This window comes from Balaenoptera borealis, assembly GCF_965194805.1.
Source record: "Balaenoptera borealis genome assembly, chromosome: 16".
Classification (NCBI taxonomy): domain Eukaryota; kingdom Metazoa; phylum Chordata; class Mammalia; order Artiodactyla; family Balaenopteridae; genus Balaenoptera; species Balaenoptera borealis.
In genome coordinates, this window is record NC_138872.1 from 85,206,721 (window position 1) to 85,227,589 (window position 20,869).

General features: G+C 49.2%; 1 protein-coding gene across 6 annotated transcripts in view; it reads left to right on the forward strand.

Annotated features, from left to right (window-relative positions):
- MMD2 (monocyte to macrophage differentiation associated 2) overlaps nucleotides 1-20,869 on the forward strand; it is a 67,614-nt gene that overhangs the window by 26,945 nt on the left and 19,800 nt on the right. For 4 of the 6 annotated variants that reach the window (XM_082361430.1, XM_082361432.1, XM_082361427.1 and 1 more), the window contains 5 exons: nucleotides 6,056-6,137; nucleotides 8,320-8,480; nucleotides 12,133-12,207; nucleotides 16,519-16,620; nucleotides 17,440-17,509. In XM_082361430.1, coding sequence (XP_082217556.1) covers nucleotides 6,056-6,137; nucleotides 8,320-8,480; nucleotides 12,133-12,207; nucleotides 16,519-16,620; nucleotides 17,440-17,509 — 490 coding nt within the window. Of the gene's footprint in view, nucleotides 1-6,055; nucleotides 6,138-8,319; nucleotides 8,481-12,132; nucleotides 12,208-16,518; nucleotides 16,621-17,439; nucleotides 17,510-17,861; nucleotides 18,643-20,869 lie in introns of those variants that run through there. The other 2 variants (XM_082361429.1, XM_082361431.1) reach the window with 2 other exon arrangements.

Here is a 20,869-nt window from a genome sequence, read left to right on the forward strand (position 1 = left end):
TCCCTTAAAAGAATTTTTAAGAAGAAGTATGTCATCAAAAATGAATTCTACTTAAAAAAAAAAAAAAAAAGAATCCTACTGCCTCACCACAAATCTGTATTTCATTTATGTGTGTTTTCTTCCATCCACAACATAATTTGACCTTATTATAATCATAATGAATTACAGATTCTCTCTTTCTCACTTCATATTATATGGCAAACATTTCCCATGTCATTATACAGTTTTTTTTCTTTTTTCTTTCAGTTTTCTTTTTTTCCCCTTTTTTCTTCATTCTACAGTTTTAAAGACTTATTTTCAGTTATGCAAGGAAAATTTGAATATAATCTCATAAAAAGTCAAACAATTATCTTCAAATTATCTTCTACTTCATCCTGAAAATTAAAATATGAGGGAAGTCGTCTGTGACCAGCACCCCCAAATCCACCCATCTCTCCTTTTTTTTTTTCAGGCCTCTTTTTCTGCATTTACCTCTCACCTGTTGTTAAACATTTGGGTTAATTCCTGTTACTAGTTTTTTTCCAGATCTGTGTAACGTTTAGTCACAGGCCAGTTTAGCATCTTGGGTTTTTAATGAACCTACCTCAGTGCTTCTCAGCCTGGGAATTTTATTTATTTTAAAATATTTATTTATTTATTTGGCTGCTCCGGGTCTTAGTTTTCGGCACACGGGATCTTTGTTGTGGCATGCGGACTGTCAGCTGCCGCATGCGGGATCTAGTTCCCTGACCAGGGATGGAACCTGGGCCCCCTGCATTGGGAGCTCGGAGCCTTAGCCACTGGATGACCAGGGAAGTCCCACCCTGGGAACTTTAGAAATATCCATGCCTGGGTTCCAGCCCCAGAGATTGCAGTCTCTTTGGTCTGGGGTGTAGCCTGGGCATTGGCATATTTAAAAGCTTCCCAGGTGATTCGTTTTCTTAGCTTTTAAAAACATCGAGGTAAAATTGACACGACATAAAATGAACCGTTTAAAAGTGAACAATTCAGTGGCATGTAGTACATTCACAGTGCTGTACAACCAACATCTCCATCACCCCAAAAGGAACCCCTGTACCCATTAAACAGTTTCTCCCCCTGCCCCCAGCCCTTGGTAACCACTGATCTGCTGTCTGTCTCTATGGATTTGCCTGACTGGATATTTCATATAAATGGGGCCATGCAATGTGGAACCTTCTGTGTCTGGCTTCTTCCACTTAGCGTCATGTGTTTGAGGTTTATCCTCGTTGTAGCAGGTATGATGGCTGAATAATATTCTATTGTATGGCTGGACTGCGTTTTGTTTATCCACCCATCCATTTCCCGGATGATTCTTAATGTGTGGCCAAGATTGAGAAACGCTGGTCTGACCTCTTCTCTTCTCTTCAGATTGGAATAATAGTAACTACTTTGCAAGGATGTTGTGGGCTTTAATGGGGCGCTCTTTGTGAAGTACCAGGATGGGTCCAGTAAGAAAACGGTGCCTGGGCTCCTTAGGGGAGCTCCCCAGGGAGAGGGGGAAAGAACATTTATTCTCCGAGCACCGCTGTATGTCAGGCATCCCCGTATGGGCTCTTGAACCGTATCATTTCATGGTACCTGCAGGCTAGGTAATATTATCTCCTTTAACACACAAGGAAGTTGCAGCCCAGAGACGTTAAGACATTTCCCCTATGTCACACAGCAGCTAAATGATCATACAAGGACTTTCTACCCAGCTGTGCCTGGCTCCAAAGCCCTGGCCCCTCCAGTTCAGGGTGGAAGGCGACCTTCTGTCCTTGTCTCCCTGCCAGCTCAGTTTGGGAGCCCTCCACGTGGAGTTGCCCTACCCACCCCCATCAGATGCAGTGGCCACATGGTTATCTAAGTGGCAAGGGTTGGCCACAGAATGGGGATTCTGTTCTCCAGAAAGCAGGCCAAAGACCCATTTCCCTCCTTTAGTTGAACCAGCGGCAGCTTGCTAGAAATGTCGACTCTTTGAAATTTCCCACAATCTTGAAGGCTGCCTAGCTCACTGCCAGCCCTGTTCCAGACAGTCTAAACTTTCTCTCTGCATCTCAGCTGTTCAGAATGACTCCCTTGTCCCTCTGCTGGGGAATGGATAAACAAGTCATTACACATCCTTATGATGGAACAGTTCTCAACGATAAAAAGGAAGGAACCATTGACCCAGGCAGCAGCATGGATGAATCTCACCTGCATTAAGCTGAGTGAAAAAAGCCAAACTCAAAAGGCTGTGCCGGGGCGGGGGGGGGGGGTGGGGGGGCGGCGGAAGCCTGGAAGGGTTGAGATGACAGCCAAGAATAGTAATGTTAGGAGGGTTCATCGTTTTCTTCTCATAGAAAACAAGAGATAATAAGGAAGTCCCTGTTTGGCATTCAAAGCACAGTTTCTTTTCACCTAAGAATACACTTGACTTTGTGCAATCAATTCTCTTTAGACATTAAAAAAAAGGTCTGTAGAGCTTCTATATGATCCCGTTTATATGATGTTCTGGAAAAGGCAAAGCTATGGGGACAGAGAACAGAGCAGTGGTTACTGGGCTGCGGGAGGGTTAGGGTACCAGGGGGCAGGAGGGCAACTGGGGGGGTGATGGACCTTTTATTTATCTTGATTAGGGTGGCAGTTATACAACTCTCTCCACTTGTCAAAACTCATAAAAATGTGTAGCAAAAAGGGAAATTTTACTGAATATAAATTAAAAGGAAAATTAAAAACATAAACAGTGAATTCATTGTCCTCTTCAAACGCCTGCCTCGAGGTTTATGAAGAAAGAAATTGGGCTACGAGGAGTTAAAGAAAAAGTTCTCCGTTCTTGAGGGCTGTGGGAACTCTATTTCTTGGGCATTTGCCCCTGGCCCTGGGGCCCTGGCCCCCGACCCCTGTCTCTCTCTCTCTCTCTCATTCAATAGCTGCAGCACTGGGTGAGAGACAAGGAAAGTTTTGTGGAACCCAGAAATAAATAAATAACTGCCCATCCAGGTCACCATGGCAACCATGACATCACCCTCAGACCCGAGGGCTGGCACCACGGGTGGCTTGTTGGTGTTTGTTAAAGGAGCAGGGGAGAGGGCAGCCCGGTAACAGGTGGAGGAGACTTGGTTTCCCGCTGGGGAGAAAGGCGTCCATTGCACCCCTTCACGGTTGGCCTCAGACCCCCGCCCCCCAGCCCTAGTGGAGGGAGCGTAAATTAGCACCGCCTCTTTGGGGGGCTTTTGGGCAGAATCTGTCAGAGCTAACACTGTGTGTACCTGTGTTAGTGTCTCCAGGGTTGTGGTCACAAACGAACACACACTTAGCGGCTTAAAATAATGGAAATCTGGTCTCTCTCCATTCTGGAGGCCGGAAGTCCAAAGTCAAGATGTCTGCAGGGTTGGTTCCTTCTGGAGGCTTGAGGGAGAGTCTGCTCCAGGCCTCCCTCCCGGCTTCTGGTGGCTGCCAGCATCCTTGGCATGAAGGTGCATCACTCCAACCTCTGCCTTTGTCTTCATTCTGTGTCTCTCCTCTTCTTATAAGGGACACCTGTCATACTGGATTAGGGGCTCACCGCCCCCCCTCCAGTATGACCTCATCTTAACTAATTACATCTGCAACGACTCTTTTCAAATAAGTCCCACATTCTCAGGTCCTCAGGGCTAGGACTTCAGCATAGGAATTTTGGGAGGACACAATTCAACCCATAACCCTATTTTTGTTGTTATTGTATTTGCTTTATTGGCATAGATCCAGCATACAGAAGGTACTCAAGAAATGCTAAGTGGACGGCCCCTAGCACGGACACAGCATACAGTGGGCACTTAATAAATGCTTTGTGCACTGTACTGCATTGTGCCCTTTGTTCTGAACCATACACCCATTTCTCATTTGTGTGGGTCTTTATAGTAATAATCGGGTTCCTGGGGTGTGGGGGAAGGTTTTTGGTGTTTCAGTGAAGTTTAACCCCACCTGGTGGATGGTTCTTGGCAAAGTCCAAGGGGAACTGTCCATTTACCTGACTCTGAGCCAGTGTGGTCCTGCCTGCCGCCCGAGAGCCAGGTGTTTGCAGATCTCACCTCCCCCACCGCCAGCCTGACCTGAAGACCCCTGCAGAGAGTCCGGTCAGCCAGGTGTGGCCATGTCCCATCCCACCTGGGCGATGTCACTTCCTAACTCTGCACTGGAGCTTCCCCTCCGTAAACCCGGCATGGTGGTGGCTCTGTGGGCGGTGGAGCTCCCGTGAGGATCAGGTGAGAGAACGGGGCGGAGGCAATGGATGGGGCTTGGAAGATTCCAAGACACCAGAGCATCAGGAATGCTTATTGTTGGGACTTCCCTGGTGGTCCAGTGGTTAGGACTCCATGCTTCCACTGCAGGGGGCATGGGTTCGATCCCTGGTCCGGGAACAAAGATCCCTCAGGCTGCACAGTGCAGCCAAAAAAAAGAAAAAAAAAGGAATGTTCATTGTCAAGATAAAGTCACCTGGCCATTCCACGAGTGGATCCACGCCCAGAGGAAATGAATGCATATGTTCACTACAATGAATTCTTAGAGCAGAGTTACCATAACAGCTCCAAGCTGGAACGTCCGCGTCCAGTAGACGGGATAAATAACTTGTGGTTCACTCACCCTGTGCAATACTCTATTGCAACGAAAACAGCCAATTACTGAGGCCGGCAAAAGTCATGCTGAGCCCAAGGAGCCAGACCCAGAGGGTGTGTGCTGTGTGATCCCACTGATGGGAAGTTCAAGAATAGGCAAAAATAGTCTACGGCGACAGTGTCAGAGGGGGGTGTCCTTGGGGGGCAGTACCCCTGGGAAGGTGTATAAAGGTGAAATGGAGCAGGACACTATGGTCCTTGCCCACCCCCCCCCATGTCCTCCGCCTGCCTTTTGTCTGTGGAAAAAATTTAGCCAAAGAATAAGTTTAATCAGAGAAGTGAGAAAATGCAGAAACAGAGGAAAACAGTCAAAGGAGACCAAATAATAATAGTTTAGTCATTAAGCAACGTCAAGGACCTTTAGTTCTTCCTTAGGGGCTATAGGTAATATTCTGAGCCGTATCCTATGAGCTGTCTTACAGATACTGAAACCCCACCAGGTGGAAGAAGTTAACTACATGATGACCAGGCTGTAGCCATGACATAAGCTGCCACAATTCCAAGAACTGGCTCCAAAGAAATGGAAACAAACCGACCCTGGAACTGAAGATTAACTGTACCTAGAATAATCGAGATGACGCTGGTCAGACCACTGATGGCCAATTTCAGGATGACTGTCAGAGCTGACTGCGCTGTTCCTGCATGCAGTCCCCTCCCTCTGTCTGTAAAAGCTCTTGCCCCCTGATTGTCGGGGGGGTGGAGTCGGCCTTTGGGCAGGCGTCCGCCCTCCCCGCTGATTGCCGGCCTCCAAAATAAAGCAACGTTTCCTTTCCTACCAACACTTGTCTCTCGAGAACTGGCTTTCGAGCGGCGAGCAGCCGGACCTGGGTTCGGTAACAAAGGCGCTTTCTAGGGTGTGGGAAAGAGGCTCTGGCTCGTCTGGTGGTGGTCACGTGGGCGTGTGTCTACGTCGAAGTCCACCCAGCTGTACCTTGGGGAGCTATATTGTAGGTCTGTTATGCTTAAAGAAAATTAAAAGTAAGAAATGAAGAGGATGCTGCAACCCAATATTTATTTATTTATTTTGGCCGTGCCGCGCAGCTTGTGGGATCTTAGTTCCCCGACCAGGGATCGAACCCAGACCACAGCAGTGAAAGCACCGAGTCTTAACCGCTGGGCCGCCAGGGAATTCCCTGCAACCCGATATTTAGCAAACACCACTTTGGGGATTAAGCACAAAATGTTGGATAGTCCAAAAAAAGTGTAATAGAAAGAGGGAGGGAGGGAGGGAGGGGCAGGTGAGGAGGAGGGGAGAGGAGGAGGGAAAGGGGACGGGAGGGGAGGGGGGAGGGGAGGGGGGAGGGGAGGGGAGGGGGGAGGGGAGGGGACCCTCTTCCCACCAGCAGGGGCCGACGTCCTCAGGCCTCCTGGGAATTCTGTGGCCCGGGCCGCTCCCGGCTTCCCAGCCAAGCTTCCGGGAATTGTGTGTCTCCCTCCAGGTTCATGAACCACCGAGTCCCTGCCCACCGGAGGTACCAGCCCACGGAGTACGAGCATGCCGCCAACTGCGCCACCCATGCTGTGAGTCTTGGGGGGCTGAGAGCTAAAGAGGGGGGCTGGGGACGCAGCCTCTTTGCCCTTGGAGAGATCGTGTGTCCGTTCCATGGCAATGTCCCGAGTGGCCTGTTCTCAAGTCTTCCATGGCCCTCGGAAGAGCGTGTGGGATCTCGAGGGAAGGTCATTTGGGGAAATTGGAGGCGCTGAGCGTGCCTCCCTTTTACTTTAAGAACCTTCAGTGGCTCCCTAGTACCTTGTACAACAGCATCCAGGCTCGGTAGCAAGCTCCCAGATAGGTCTTAGCCTTTGTGTTATGTTGGCCCACCTTCCACTGCCATGATCTTGCCCCCAGGCTCCAGCGCCCTGAGCCACCTGCTGTTTCCGAAATAGAAGGCATGACCCCGTGCCTTTGCACATGCTGTTCCCTCTGCCTGGAATACTTGCCGTCTCCCCCCACCCTGGCCTTGTCTAAGAAATCCTTCTCTGGGCAGTGGTCCTTAACCCTTTGGCGCATGGACCCCTTTGAGGATTTAATGAAGCTCTAGACCTACGCTGTCCAGCTTGGTAGCCACTGGCCTCATACAACTGAAATGCAGCTTGTCTGAATTGACATGTGCTGCGAGTATAAAATACACACCAGCTTTTAAAGACTTAGCATGGAAAGAAAAGAATGTAAGGTATCTTCTTAATACTTTTCATATTAATTACACGTTGAAATGATATTTTGGATATATTGGACTAAGCAAAATATTAAAATTAATTTCACCTATAAATAATTTCCTTTTCAAAATGTGGTGACTACAAAATCTAAAATTACCTGCGCCACCCACGTTATAGTTCTGTTGGCCGGGGCTGCTGTAGAATCTCTCTCCAGATAAAGTGCTCCTAACACACGAAATTGGGCAAACCCTTGCAGGGACCCTGTACCCCCAGTGCTTTGGAGAGTTCTGAGACTTCTCAGAGGGAACGATGGATAAACCAAGATTCGAAGAGTGAGGAGTTTTCCAGGTAGACATGGTAGGGAGGGATGCCTTCTTCAGAGAGACCCACAGGTGCAACAGCACAGAGGCATGAAGCGGTGTGCCCTGACTGGGAGGCTGGGGTATCAGTGGACCCAGGGGGTGGGGGGCAGTGGCCAGAGATGCTTCTTGAAGACAGGAGATCTTGGCTTCCTGTTTTACCACGATATTCTCTAGAGTTATGCTGTCCAGTATGGTAGCCTCTGGCCTCCTGTAGCTGTTGGAATTGAAATTGAAACCAATTAAAATGAAAACTTCAAGTCCTCAGTGGTACAAGTCACATTTCAAGTGCTCAGTAGCTGCGTGTGCCTAGTGGCTCCCATACTGGACAGTGCAAATCTAGAATGTTTCCACCATTGTAGGAAGTTCTGCTGGGCAGTCCAGGGTCTAGAGGCTTCCCTCCATCATAGAATTTCTGTTGGACAGTGAAGGTCTAGAACCTTCCCACCATCACAGGAAGTTCTCCTGGATGGTGCAGGTCTAGAACCTTCCCTCCATCATGGGAAGTTCTATTGGACAGTACAGGCCTAGAACCTTCCCACCATCACAGGAAGTTCTCCTGGATGGTGCAGGTCTAGAACCTTCCCACCATCACAGGAAGTTCTGTTGGACAATACAGGCCTAGAACCTTCCCACCATCACAGGAAGTTCTCCTGGATGGTGCAGGTCTAGAACCTTCCCACCATCACAGGAAGTTCTGTTGGACAGTACAGGCCTAGAACCTTCCCACCATCCCAGGAAGTTCTCCTGGATGGTGCAGGTCTAGAACCTTCCCTCCATCACGGGAAGTTCTGTTGGACAGTACAGGCCTAGAACCTTCCCACCATCACAGGAAGTTCTCCTGGATGGTGCAGGTCTAGAACCTTCCCTCCATCACGGGAAGTTCTGTTGGACAGTACAGGCCTAGAACCTTCCCACCATCACAGGAAGTTCTCCTGGATGGTGCAGGTCTAGAACCTTCCCACCATCACAAGAAGTTCTGTTGGACAATACAGGCCTAGAACCTTCCCACCATCCCAGGAAGTTCTCCTGGATGGTGCAGGTCTAGAACCTTTCCTCCATCACGGGAAGTTCTTTTGGACAGTGCAGGTCTGGAGAAAAGGCTCGGGTTGCTCAGGGGCTCTGTATTTGCCTGGGCCCCACTCCAAAGGCTGGCCCTGCAGCACCTCTCCCCACCCTGCTTCCAGCTCTGGATCATTCCCAGCATCCTCGGCAGCTCCAACCTCTACTTCCTGTCGGACGATGACTGGGAGACCATCTCTGCCTGGATCTACGGCCTCGGCCTCTGTGGGCTCTTTGTGGTGTCCACCGTGTTCCACACGATCTCCTGGAAGAAGAGCCACCTCAGGTACCTGCTGCCTAGCCCATGGGAGGGGGCGAGTGCCTGGCGGGGTGACCAGGGCTGGGGCCCACGGTGGGCGGAGGGGTGAGGCAGGATGCCTCGGGCCATGCTTGGCTGAGCCAGGAGGGGCCCTGGACGGAAGGCCTTGTGCCGTCTTCGCCTCGGGCTGGCGGGGTTGAGTCCCACGTGGGCGGACCACCTCACCCTCATTTGCCTCGTTTGCTCACTTCTACGAGTCCGGAAGAACAAGCCCCTCGCCCCCAGGGTCATTGTGAGGGACCCTCATAATCGTCATAACAATCGCCCCCTTCTGGGCACCCCCTAGGTTCCGGGCATTCTGCAGATGTCCCTCTGCATCTTTCCAATAATTCTGCAATGTAGGCATTAGAACCCTGGATTTTAATTTTGATTTGTTTTGTTTTTAATTTTTTTTAAATTGTGATAAATACACATGACATAAAATTTACCATCTTGACCATTTTAAGTATACAGTTCAGTAGTGCTAACTACATTCACACTGTTGTGCAGCTATCACCACCATCATCTCCAGAACTTCTTCATCTTCCCAAATTGAAACTCTGTCCCCATTAAACACTAACTCCCCATTCCCCCTTCCCCAGCCCCCGGCACCCACCCTTCTACTTTCTGTCTCTATGAATTTGACTGCTCTGTGTACCCCATGTAAGTGGAATCGTATAATATTTATCCTTTCATGAGCACAATGTCCTCAGGGTTCATCCATGTTGTAGCAGGTGTCAGAATCGCCTTCCTTTTCAAGGCTGAATCATATTCCATTGTATGGATGGACCACACGTTGTTTATCGCTTCATCTGTTGATGGACCCATCTGCCTTTTGTGACTGGCTTCTTTCACTGACCGTGATGTCCCAGGCTCATCCAGGTTGTAGCTTGTAGAATCCCTGTTTTGTGCCTGATGACACTGAACCTGGAACGTGACTTGCTCAAGGTCACATAGTTGTGTCCAAGCCAGTGTTGATTCTAGGTTTCCAGGGCCCCCATAAAGTGAGGGGACGCTCTGGTCCATTGTAGCAGCTGCAGTGACCACTGGTCCCCATGTCCAATGCCCCTCTTGCCCCCAGAAGCCCTGTGACTCTGCTGTATCCCACCCCCTCCTGTCCCCATTCTTTCCTCTCTGTGGCTCCTGGTTGCTGTAATGAATTACAACACACTGGGGGGCTTGAAACCACAGGAACTTAGTCTCTCATAGTTTAGGAGGCCAGAAGCCCGAGATCAGGGTATCAGGAGGGCCATGTCTCTACAGGAGGACCCTTCCCTGCCTCTTCCAGCTTCTGGTGGTTCCCATGGTTCCTTGGCTTGTGGCAGCATCACTCCAATCTCTGCCTCTGTCTTCACAGGCCTTCCTCCCCGTGTGTCTCTGTGTCCAAATCTCCCTCTCCTTTTTCTTCTAAAGACAGCAGTCATTGGGTTTGGGGCCCACTTACCAGTGGTGTGACACTGCTGCCCTTTCGTGTCCTCATCTGTGACGCGGTGGATGAAAAGTATGGTCCCTCCCTCCTAGGTGGGATTAAAGAGTTAATGCTCGTAAAGAGCTTAGAACGGTGCTCTGATTATAGAATGTGCTCTGTATGTATCAGCTGTTGTTATTCCTTTCATTTCTAGGAAGACTTGCAGTTAGCCCAGCATCAGAGAGAAACACGGCCAAATTTAATGAAGGCTGCAGTCGCTAGATAGAATCACAGTTTGTACTAGTTATCCACTGCTGCGTAACAAATAACCCTGAATCATAGAGGCTTCAAATAACAGTAAACCCTGATTCTTTCTCAAAGCTTCAGAGAGGCAGGAATTTGGGAGCTTAGATGTGTGTTTCTGGTTCAAGGTTGCTGATGTAGTCACGATGCTGCCCAGGGCTGCCGTCACCTGAAGGCTGGACCTGGGCTGGAGAAGCCACTTCCAAGGTGTCTCCCTCCCAGGCCTGGCATGTCGGTGCTGGATGCTTGGGGGTGCTCAGTCCTTCCCACGTGGACCTCCCCTCGGCCACATGGCTCATCCCTCCCCCAAAGTTAGTGATTCAAGAGAACAAGGCAGAGGCTGTGATATCTTTTATGATCTAGCCTTAGAAACCACACACCATCATTTCTGCAACCTCCTATTGGTTCCATATGTTTGCCATATTTGTTGTGGGAGGGGCCGCACACAGGTGTGAGGACCAGAAAGTGGGGCTCCTTGGGTACCATTTTGGAGGCTGGCTACCACGCTGGTCAGGTGTATTGATGACTGTGATTTGCTCTTCAAGGGGAGGTCATAACGGAAACAGTAACGTTTATGAACACTTCCTGTTACGCGTTGTGCTGAGTCCTGACCCTCTTAGTCCTCACAGCGACCCCGATAGGTGGCCAGTATCCTCCCTGTTTTACAGCTGAGGGAGCTGAGACCAGGGAGGGTAAGTAACTTGCTCAAGGTCCTAGTCTCTCTGTGGTAGGGTTGGGATTCGAACCCAGGTCTTATGGCTTCAGAGCCTGGACCTGAACCAGAATGCCAGAACCCAGAGGGTCTTCAGGGGGCACCTAGGTTTTTTAGTTTTGCACTTATTTTTTTTTTAATGAAAGGAGAATAGAATAGAATTAATAAACATTTAATTTTCCATATTTTCTTCTGCTTGCTAGACTTCTCTTGAGTATGCATTTTTAAGTTCATTTTTTCCATTTTTATTTTTATTTTCTTAATTGAAGTATAGTTGATTTACAATGTTGTGTTAGTTAACAGGTACACAGCAAAGTAATTCAGTTATACATACATACATATATATGTATATGTATGTGTATTTGTATATATATATATTCTTTTTCAGATTCTTTTCCAATATAGGTTATCACAAAATATTGAGTATAGTTCCCTGTGCTATACAGTAGGTCCTTGAATTTCTTTCATTGTTTAATTGAAGTATAGTTGATGTACAGTATTATATAAGTTACAGGTATACAACGTGGTGATTCACAATTTTTTTAAAGGTTATATTCCATTTATAGTTACTACAAAATACTGGCTATATTCCCTGGATTGTACGATACATCCTTGTAGCTTATTTTATTTTATTATTTATTCATTTATTTTTTTGAACGTGCTGCACGGCTTGTGGAATCTTAGTTCCCCGACCAGGGATCGAACCCAGGCCACCGCAATGAAAGCGCCGAGTCCTAACCACTGGACCACCAGGGAATCCCCCTTGTAGCCTATTTTATACGTAATGGTTTGTGCCTCTTCATCCCCTCCCCCATGTTGCCCCTCCCCCTTTCCCTCTCCCCACTGGTAACCACTAGTTTGTCCTCTGTATCTGTGAGTCTGTGTCTCACACTTTTTTTTTAAGCTACTGAATTCTTTATCATTTGAAATCTTTCAAAAAGCCCAGCATATAAAACAGAATGCCGACTTCCTCTGATTAAAGTATGGCAGGAGGCTGTCGGGGGAGGAGGGTCCTCGGTGGTACCCCCGAGGTGTCTCCATTCAACTCCTAGGGTGACAGGGAGCCTGGTTGGAAAACCACTGCTCTGGTCACTCACAGATGGGGACACCAAGGCCCGAGGGGTCATGGTGGATGGAGGTGCGTCAGCCCCGAGCCCAGGCTCCCCCAAAGCCCGTTGGTCCAGGGCAGGGCCCGTAACCCGCCTTCTCTGCCACAGGACGGTGGAGCACTGTCTGCACATGTCCGACCGCATGGTCATCTATTTCTTCATCGCGGCCTCCTACGCGCCCTGGTGAGTGTCTCTGCGGGTCCCCGGGAGGGCTGGCGTTCTCTCTTTCCTTTGTTTGAATTTCTTCGTGTTTGGCTGGGTGATATGGTGGCACAAAAGCGTGTAAGTAAAAAGACGCCCACCACCCATTCTCCTTCCTAGAAGCAACTACTTAGTACCAGTTTCCTGTGTATCCTTCCGGAGTGCTTTTGTGTAGGAAAGAGCAAACGTGTATGTATGAGTATATGTACAGACACACATTTGCATATATGCATATGTATATATGCAAATACATGCACAGACATACCTATATTTTATATGTTTATATTTATACTTATACTTTCCTATTTTAATACAAAAGGAAGGATACTGTACAAACTCGGCAGTTTGCTTTCATTCTCTTAGTCATGGACTTGGGGACATCTTTCCATATTAGTACCTTGAAGATTTCCCCACTCCTTTTTCTTTCTTTCTTTTTTTTTTACAGCAGTATAATGTTCCCCGGCCACCCCTATTTATGAATATTTATGACGTTGGCACTCCCCCTCCCTTTGCTATAACAAACAGGGCTGCAGTGAAAGTCCTTGCTGTTGTACCTCTCGGCATAGGCGCTTGGTTCTGTTGGCTCGAATCAGGTGAAATTTTTGAGGCAACCTTTTCTGATCTACAGAAACAGCAGGTTCATATGGCCAAGCCTGATCTTTGCGGGGTAAATTCGAGGCTTGGACGGCTTGGGGGCAGGAGTGGGCCTTACTCATTGTTGCCAAGTCACCCTGCACAGATTGTACCAGTTTAAACTCCCCCAGCAAGGGACTTCCCTGGTGGCGCAGTGGTTAAGAATCCGCCTGCCAGTGCAGGGGACACGGGTTCCAGCCCTGGTCCGGGAAGATCCCACATGCCGCCTGTGAGCCACAACTACTGAGCCTGTGCTCTAGAGCCTGCGAGCCACAACTACTGAGCCCACGTGCCACAACTACTGAAGCCTCCTCACCTAGAGCCCGTGCTCCGCAACAAAGAGAAGCCACCGCAGTGAGAAGCCCGTGCACTGCAACGAGGAGTAGCCCCAGCTCACCACAACTAGAGAAAGCCCGCGCACAGCAGCAAAGACCCAACGCAGCCAAAAATAAATAAATAAATTAATTAATTAAAAAACAAACAAAAAATAAACTCCCCCGGCAAGTGCCTCAGGGTTTTCAAAAGTTCTGGAATAAAGAAACACTCAGGTCACACGCGAAAAGCCGGGAAGCCTGCAGAGCCCCTGTGAGGGGAGAAGGGCCGTTCCAGTCACACTTGTTGAATGTGTCTGGGTGGCCGGGCGGTGCTGGGGGTCAGGACGCTAAGGTTCTGGCTGGCAGAGGGGCTCTGTGACAGGACAGTGACAGCACGGTGACACGGGCCTGTGCGCATGCAGCCGTGGAGCTCAGAGGAGGCACCACCCTGCAGAGGTGGCCTCAGGAGGGCTTCCTGGAGGAGGTGTGCCTCTCTGAGAATCTGCACGTTGGCCTCTGAGGAGTGGGAGCCACAGAGGTTTGTTCCATTTTTGCCTGGGGAATTCCCATTTTTGGCTGTCGTAAACGGAGCGTTCTTTTTCATCATCTCAACTAATCAGTGGGTTTTGTCGGTGCGCACAAAGACGACTGCTTTTGAAACACATTTTATTGAGACGTGCCCGGGGGATACGCACAGTGAGTTCCCACACGCTGCAGCCAGCACCCAGGTGGAGAAACAAAACATCTCCAGCCCCTCCCCAGTCTGCTGCCCCCCAGGGGTAACCAGAGTCCTGACGTCTGCCATCATAGGGTAGTTTTGCCTGATTTCTTACTTCATGTTAATGGGATCATCGTTCTTTCGGATCTTGCTTCTTTCGGGCAACAATATGTGGTGAGAGTCGTGGAGTCATGATTGCAGGGGTCACCGTCCAGTCTGCTTGCTGGACAGCGTTCTGGGCAAATAAACCACAGGTCTCCACCTCCTGTAACCGGTGTTTGAGGGTGATTATTGCTCCACGGTCCTCTGGTCATTGTAGTGCGGGTGTGGTGGTGAACAGGGTACAGACGGGGGCTGCTGGTCTACACTGAGGAGTGGTTGGGTGTTTGAAACAGGATATTGATGTAGTTTTATTTTTTGGACTGAAAGGTGATGCCTTGGGAGCAGAGAGGTGTGAGGAGGCTGGTGCAAGGACCTGGGAGAGAGATTGTGATGGCTGGGGCCCTGGTAGTAGCCTTGGAGTCGAGAGGATGGATAGATGGATGGGTGGATGGATGGATGGATGGATGGAAAAGATATTTACAGGAAACTGAGTGGACTGAGTGACTGAAGGTGGGGGAGAGGGGATGTAGAGCAGGGGATGCCAGGGTTTCCAGCATCAGCTTTCCCCAGGAAATCAGCGACTCTCAGGAGTGTTAGGAAATCAGCCCTGCTGCCGTCAGCCTGGAGACATTGTCAGAGGCAGCCCTATGCCCAGCTGGGCTTTGTGGGAGGAGGGGACGTGCTTCTGTCCTGCCAACCAGGATGCTTCTGGTTGTCGGATGCCAGGTGGGCAGGCGTATGGAGGCTCCGAGAAGAAGTGTTGGTCCTGGGTGAGGGGCTGCTGCTGGAGTGGGTAGGTGGGAGCCACGGGAGAAGCTGAGAGCAGGAGGGAGAAGCCAGAAGCCGTGGCTGGGCACTCAGTCCACAAGGCCGCCTCCTGATGGCCCCATGTCACCCCCAGGCACCACCTGTAGTTGTTGGGAGCCAGGTGATCTCAGGTTTCTTTTTGGATGTTGCCAATTAGAGTAAAGCTAGGTTTTGTGCTCAGCTGCCATAACTATCCTTGATGTAGATTTCTAGAATAGCCCTCTGACTCTCCCCCGCTTGGCTGATTCAGTGCCTGGATTTCTACTCTTTATCCCTGGCTGTGACCACTTGGGCACCGGCTCTGTGCCCATCCCGTGCTGGTGTCTGAGGATATGGCTGTGAGCAAAGACACAGACTCTCTCTCCTTACGGGACTTACAGTCTCACGGAGGATGCAGACGTTGACTGTCCCAAGGATACTGACACAAGGAATGAACCACAACTGTGCCGTGAAGGAGGGGTACAGGTGCCGAGGTGGGGAGATGTGCCCTGGCTTGTGGGCTTTGTAGGAGGAAGAGTCGGCAGAACTTGGCGGTTGCTTGGATGTGGGGTTGAGAGAGAGAGAATCAGAGGACACAGACGTCATTCACGTGATTCACGAGGCCGGCAGGACCATGTCACGAAGGATGGAAAAACCTGGCAGGATCAAGTGTGACACAGAATCTTCCTTCCCCAGTGCTTCAGAAAACAAACACGATAGAGTTATAAACATCGAGGTGGGCAAAAGAAAAATCACCATCTTCTGGAACCAGAGTCCCTCTCTGCAGGAATCTGGAGCGTTTCCGTGCAGTTTCGTTGTGCAGACGGCTGCACAGGCTGAAGACAGTCCGCGTGCTGGACAGGAACGCATGTGTGTGGGGCTGCAGCAAGGGTGCGGGAGAGCTCCCTGGCCTGGGGCACAGGCCTGCACTGTCCGGGGCCCCCGACTGTGTCCCTAAGCCAACAGCTGGAGGAAACACACAGAGGCCAAAGGCTGGAGAAGGCTGGGACCCACAGACGCCTGGCCCTGGAGACACCACCTGTGGAGAGGAAAGCCCACTTTCCAGGAGCCTGGGGAGAGAGTCACAGGAATCCGGAAGGAAGGAAGGAATTCCTTCTGCAAAGTCTCCACCACCCTCTACTGACAGACTTGACGCTGTGCCAGCTGCAAAGGAAGAAATTCACGAGGCCCAGCTCTGTTGAAAACCCAGCCGGCAAAAAGGGTGAATGTAGAGCGGAGAGTCAATACATTAGTAACCAGCCTGGAGGGATACTCACCTTATATTCCCATTCCCTTTTGGTGGCCAGTTTGAGGGGTTTTCAGGCGTTTCCTACAGGGACTGATGCTGGGATGAATGTCCTTTACTGTGCCTCTGTGTGCTCGCAAAACAGCGTTCCTCTGGCCAGCCCCTGAACTTGGAGTGCCCGGGCCACGGGATACGTGCCCTTCAGAGTCTGATACATTCTGCAAACAGGCTTTACTTGTTTATATGCCCACTGGCTTGAGATGCCCTTTTCTTTCAACGCTTGGACATTATCAGTTGTGCTAATTTTGCCCTAATAATTGCCTATTGTTTCAGTTTCTCTGTCTCTCCACGTGTCCTCCCGTGAGAGGCCACATCCCACACATGGAGCCACGGGGACGGGGGTTCTCTGGGGTCGGTGTTCCTGTGACGGGCTGGCTGTGGAGGGCTAGATCCCAGTGCCCCGCTCAGGCTGTGCCCGTGGCTCTCCCTCCCAGGCTGAACCTTCGCGAGCTGGGCCCCTGGGCCTCCCACATGCGGTGGCTGGTCTGGATCATGGCCTCTGTTGGCACCATCTATGTCTTCTTCTTCCATGAGCGGTAAGCCAGGGCTTGGGGGAGCGGCCTCAGGTGGGGGGGGGTGCCTCCATCAGGGCCTCCTCCCTGCCCCCAGTGAGACGAGACCCCAGGATAACCCCAGAAGCATGAGGGCACCGCTGTGCCTGGCATCCCTGGGTTCGGGTCCATTGATGGCCACCAGGTCCACAGCCCACAGGATCAATCTGAAGAGTTAAAAAAAAAAAAAAAAAAAAGGGCATTGTAGGTTCCTAGACCCACTGAATGATGTCAGGTATTACCTGCCTTCCCGAAGCTGTGTTAGCAGATAAGGGGGAGAGGCTCTCAGGGCTGCCCACTCCCTTCCATCCTGCTGAGTGACAGGCTGCGAATGATTAAGTGTGGGAAAGAAACAGAGCTAGAGAAGCCACAGGGAATAACAGACTCCTGGAATCTCCAGGGACAGCAAACAGGTGTCAGTTGGTGCAGCCACTCAGATGGATGGAGAGTGGCTGCTTGGGCCTTGTGTGGAAAGGTGCTGGGATCGAATAGTAATGTCTGCCCTGGGTTGAGCATGGGAAGCACCCATAGGCATGCTACACCCAGCATTTGCAATCCTCAAATGTCATTTCATGGATGTGGAAACCAAGTCTCAGAGAGGGAAAGAGACCCTCCCATGGCCACCCAACTCTGCCAGCACCTGCTGGGTGTAGCTGGATGAAATCTGGGCCCAGGAGTGCTGGGCAGAGGGCAGAGTCCCTTTCTCTTACGTTTCTGGCCAGGGTGTCCCCTCCTAACCTGAGCAGGGAGCTATCCCTCGTGGGGAGGCTGTCCTGAGGCCAAGATGGCTTGTCTTCCTGGCAGGTACAAGCTCGTGGAGCTGCTCTGCTACGTCGTCATGGGCTTCTTCCCCGCCCTGGTCATCCTTTCCATGGTAAGTCGCCCCCACCCGGCGTGGGGCCTCCCGTCTGGCTGGAGGGGACCCACAGTGACTCTGGAGATTGTCAGGTTGAACCTCCTCCTCTGGCAGACAAGGGAACTGAGGCCCGGGGTCAGCGTGACTTGCGGGCTGAGGCAGGAGAACGTGCAGGTCACCCCAGGGCTCGGCTCCCCGGTTCGGCACCTCCTCTCTCTGCTTCACGTCCAATGAGTTCGTTAGTCCCTCGGGGCTCCAGTTCCCGCCTATTTAGGGATCAAGTAAGAAAAACCCATGGACAGTGCTTAGAATGGTGCCTGGAACAGAGTAAGTACCCGATCGCTAAATTAAATCTATAATAATAACATAGGTGGCCATGGAGGCAGAGCCGAGTCTCAGACTTCTGACACCCACTCTGATGCTTCCACACCCTAAACTGCTTCTTGGCACATGAAGGTTGACCTCTTTACTGTGCGTCCTGAGCCCTTGTGACGTGCAGGAAGCTTACTTACAGGACCTTACTTCCCCGCCCCAGGCGTCCTTGGAGATGGATGTGACCACCTCCGTTTTATGAACAAGGATGCTCAGGTTCTGAGAGAGAAGGTGACTGGCCCAAGGACATGCAGCCCTCGAGGGGCTGAGCTGGGATGTGGCCCCGTAACCTCCAACCCGAGTATTGGGCTCTTTGGGCTGCACCACCTTGCCCTGTGAGTGGGAGAGCCTTGCAGGGAGAGGCCTCAGGGCCCCAGCCATGGAAGAGCAGCAGCTTGTGTGGCCGTGGGTGGATCCCCTTTCCTCTCTGAGCCTCAGTTGTCCCTTCTGTCAAATGGGCACGGTCAACTCAGCCTGCTGGTACCTCCCTAGGCCAGGTAACAGTTTCTTACTTTTAAATGATTATTGTTGGCAGATGTTAAAAATTTATGTAGTCGAGAAGCCACTAGATTGTGAACTTGAAAAGGGTGAATTTTATGGTGTGTCAATTATAGCTAATAAAATTATTTCAAAAGAAGAAAGGACGTATGTCCTATAGATCTTGCTGGAGGAATTTGTGTTTAAATAGATATTTCTTTTTTTTCCCAAAAATTAAAATTGACTGTTATCTGTTTGAAATGACCAATAAATAACTTATCCTATAAATTTAAATGACATTACATTATGTATATTTGAGGCATTGATCTTTGTCTAAATTAATCTCTTATCTATGAGTAGCGGTTTATTTTAAAGTTGAAAATATTTTGAAGTGAAAAGTGTTAGTATCCATCCATAGCTCTTAAAGAAAATTTATGTAGTCAAATCTAGCAGGTTTTTGGTTTTTTAAAAAATTTTATGGCTTTACCTTAAGTATTATGGTTAGGAAGATCTTCCCTTTCCCGAGTTTATATAAGTATTTACCTATATTTTCTCCTGTTTCTTTTACGGTTTAACTTTTAATTTTAAACTCTGTATTCCCACCGCCGTTTCTTATGTATATGGTGATTCCTCCCCAAATGATTAGGCAGTTATTTATCTACCATTTAAAAATGTTCCTTTTATCATATGTTAGCTTCATATACATATATGTGGGTCTGTTTCACAAATTGGCCTATTCTTATACTAGTACCAAACCGTGTTACTTACTTTAGCTTTTGTTGCATCTTAATACTTGGCAGGGAAATCTCTCCCCATTAGTTTTCCTACTCAACATTTTCCCTGTGATTTGTATTTATTTTTACAGATTACCTTCCCCCAGCCATGTTTACTTGTTTAAATATGTATGTTTAAGTTATATCTATTAATTATATAATATCCATCAAATTATGTATTACATAATTTAAATACATATATACATATATTGTAAGTGTATATTTAAATACATACTCACTGCAAAAAATAAGTCCTGTCTGAAAATGTATAAAAGAGCTGAAATCCCCCTCTCACCCCCTCCCCAATGTGATGCCCTAGCTGCAACCACCATTAATGGTTCATTGTGTATCTTTTACATTTTTTTTTTTTTGGCTGCACCACTTGGCTTGCGGGATGTTAGTTCCCTGACCAGGGACTGAACCCCGGCAGTGAAAGCGCCAAGTCCTAACCACTGGACCGTCAGAGAATTCCCTCCATTTTTTATTTATAGGCAAGTCTGTGGCTTTATTTATAGGCAAGTGTGGCTATGCGGACATATTGACTTGTTTGTTCTTCTTTTACAAAAATGGGATCACACTGTTAAACAACATGCTTTTCTCACTTGGCATGTTGTCGTGGGCGTGTGTCCATGCCTGTCACATAGTCACCCTGCCTCGTGAGATTGCTGTGAAGGTGGCATTAGATACCTCACGTAAGGCCCCCTGTGCTGTGTACAAGGCCTGGCACATAGTAAGCGCTGGGAAGTGTTACGGTAATATGTCCTTAATACTCAGGTATCACCTCTTGAGAACTGGATGCGTGACTATACGTATGTTCAATGAAATACTACCCAGCTGTTCCAAAGACTGGCGTGGATCTCCACGTGGGGATGTAGTCTGATCTCCATAAGACTGTGTCGTGGAACTGATGTCTCAGGACGGCAGGGATGGTGTGAGCCCCCTTTTCTAAAGTGATTAGTTCCTCTGCACACGTACATGTATATGAAGTGCAGACCGTATATCACGTGTGTCTAGACAATTCTGGAAGGATACTGTCAGGCACCGTTATTGGTGGTAAGCAGTGATACCTGTGGGAAGTGGGCTCAGGGAGAGGGGGCAGTAGGTTCTTCTTACTCGCTGTTCCCTCTGTCCCTCCTGTTCTTTGAGCCCCCATAACCAACAAAAACCCAGGTGTTAATAATGCTCACCTCGGGGGGCTGGGACTGCTGCTTTTTCTTGCTGTTCTTCATTTTTCTCTAAAATTTTTCGCCATGAGTATGTATTACTTTAAAAAATTGTGATAAAATATGCATAGAATTTATGATTTTAACCATTTTTAAGTGTACAATTCAGGGGCACGAAGTACATTCACCTTGTTGTGCATCCGTCACCACCATCCGTCCACAGAACTTCCTCATCTTCCCAAACTGAAACTCTGTCCTCGTTACACACTAACTCCCCTCCCCCACCCTCAGCCCCCAGGAGCCACCCTTCCACTTTTTGACTATGATTTTGACTCCTCCAGGGACCTCACATACATGGAATCCTACAGGATCTGTCCTTTTGTGACTGGCTTAGTGCACTTTGCATAACATCCTTGAGGTTCCTCCATGTTGTATCATCGTGTGTCAGAGTGTCCTTCCTTTTTAAGGCTGAATAATATTCCATTGTATAAAGTAACATGAATAACACTTTGTTTATCCATTCTTCTCTTGATGGACACTTGGGTTACTTCCACCTTTTGGCTACTGTGAATAATGCTGTTGTGAACTTGGAT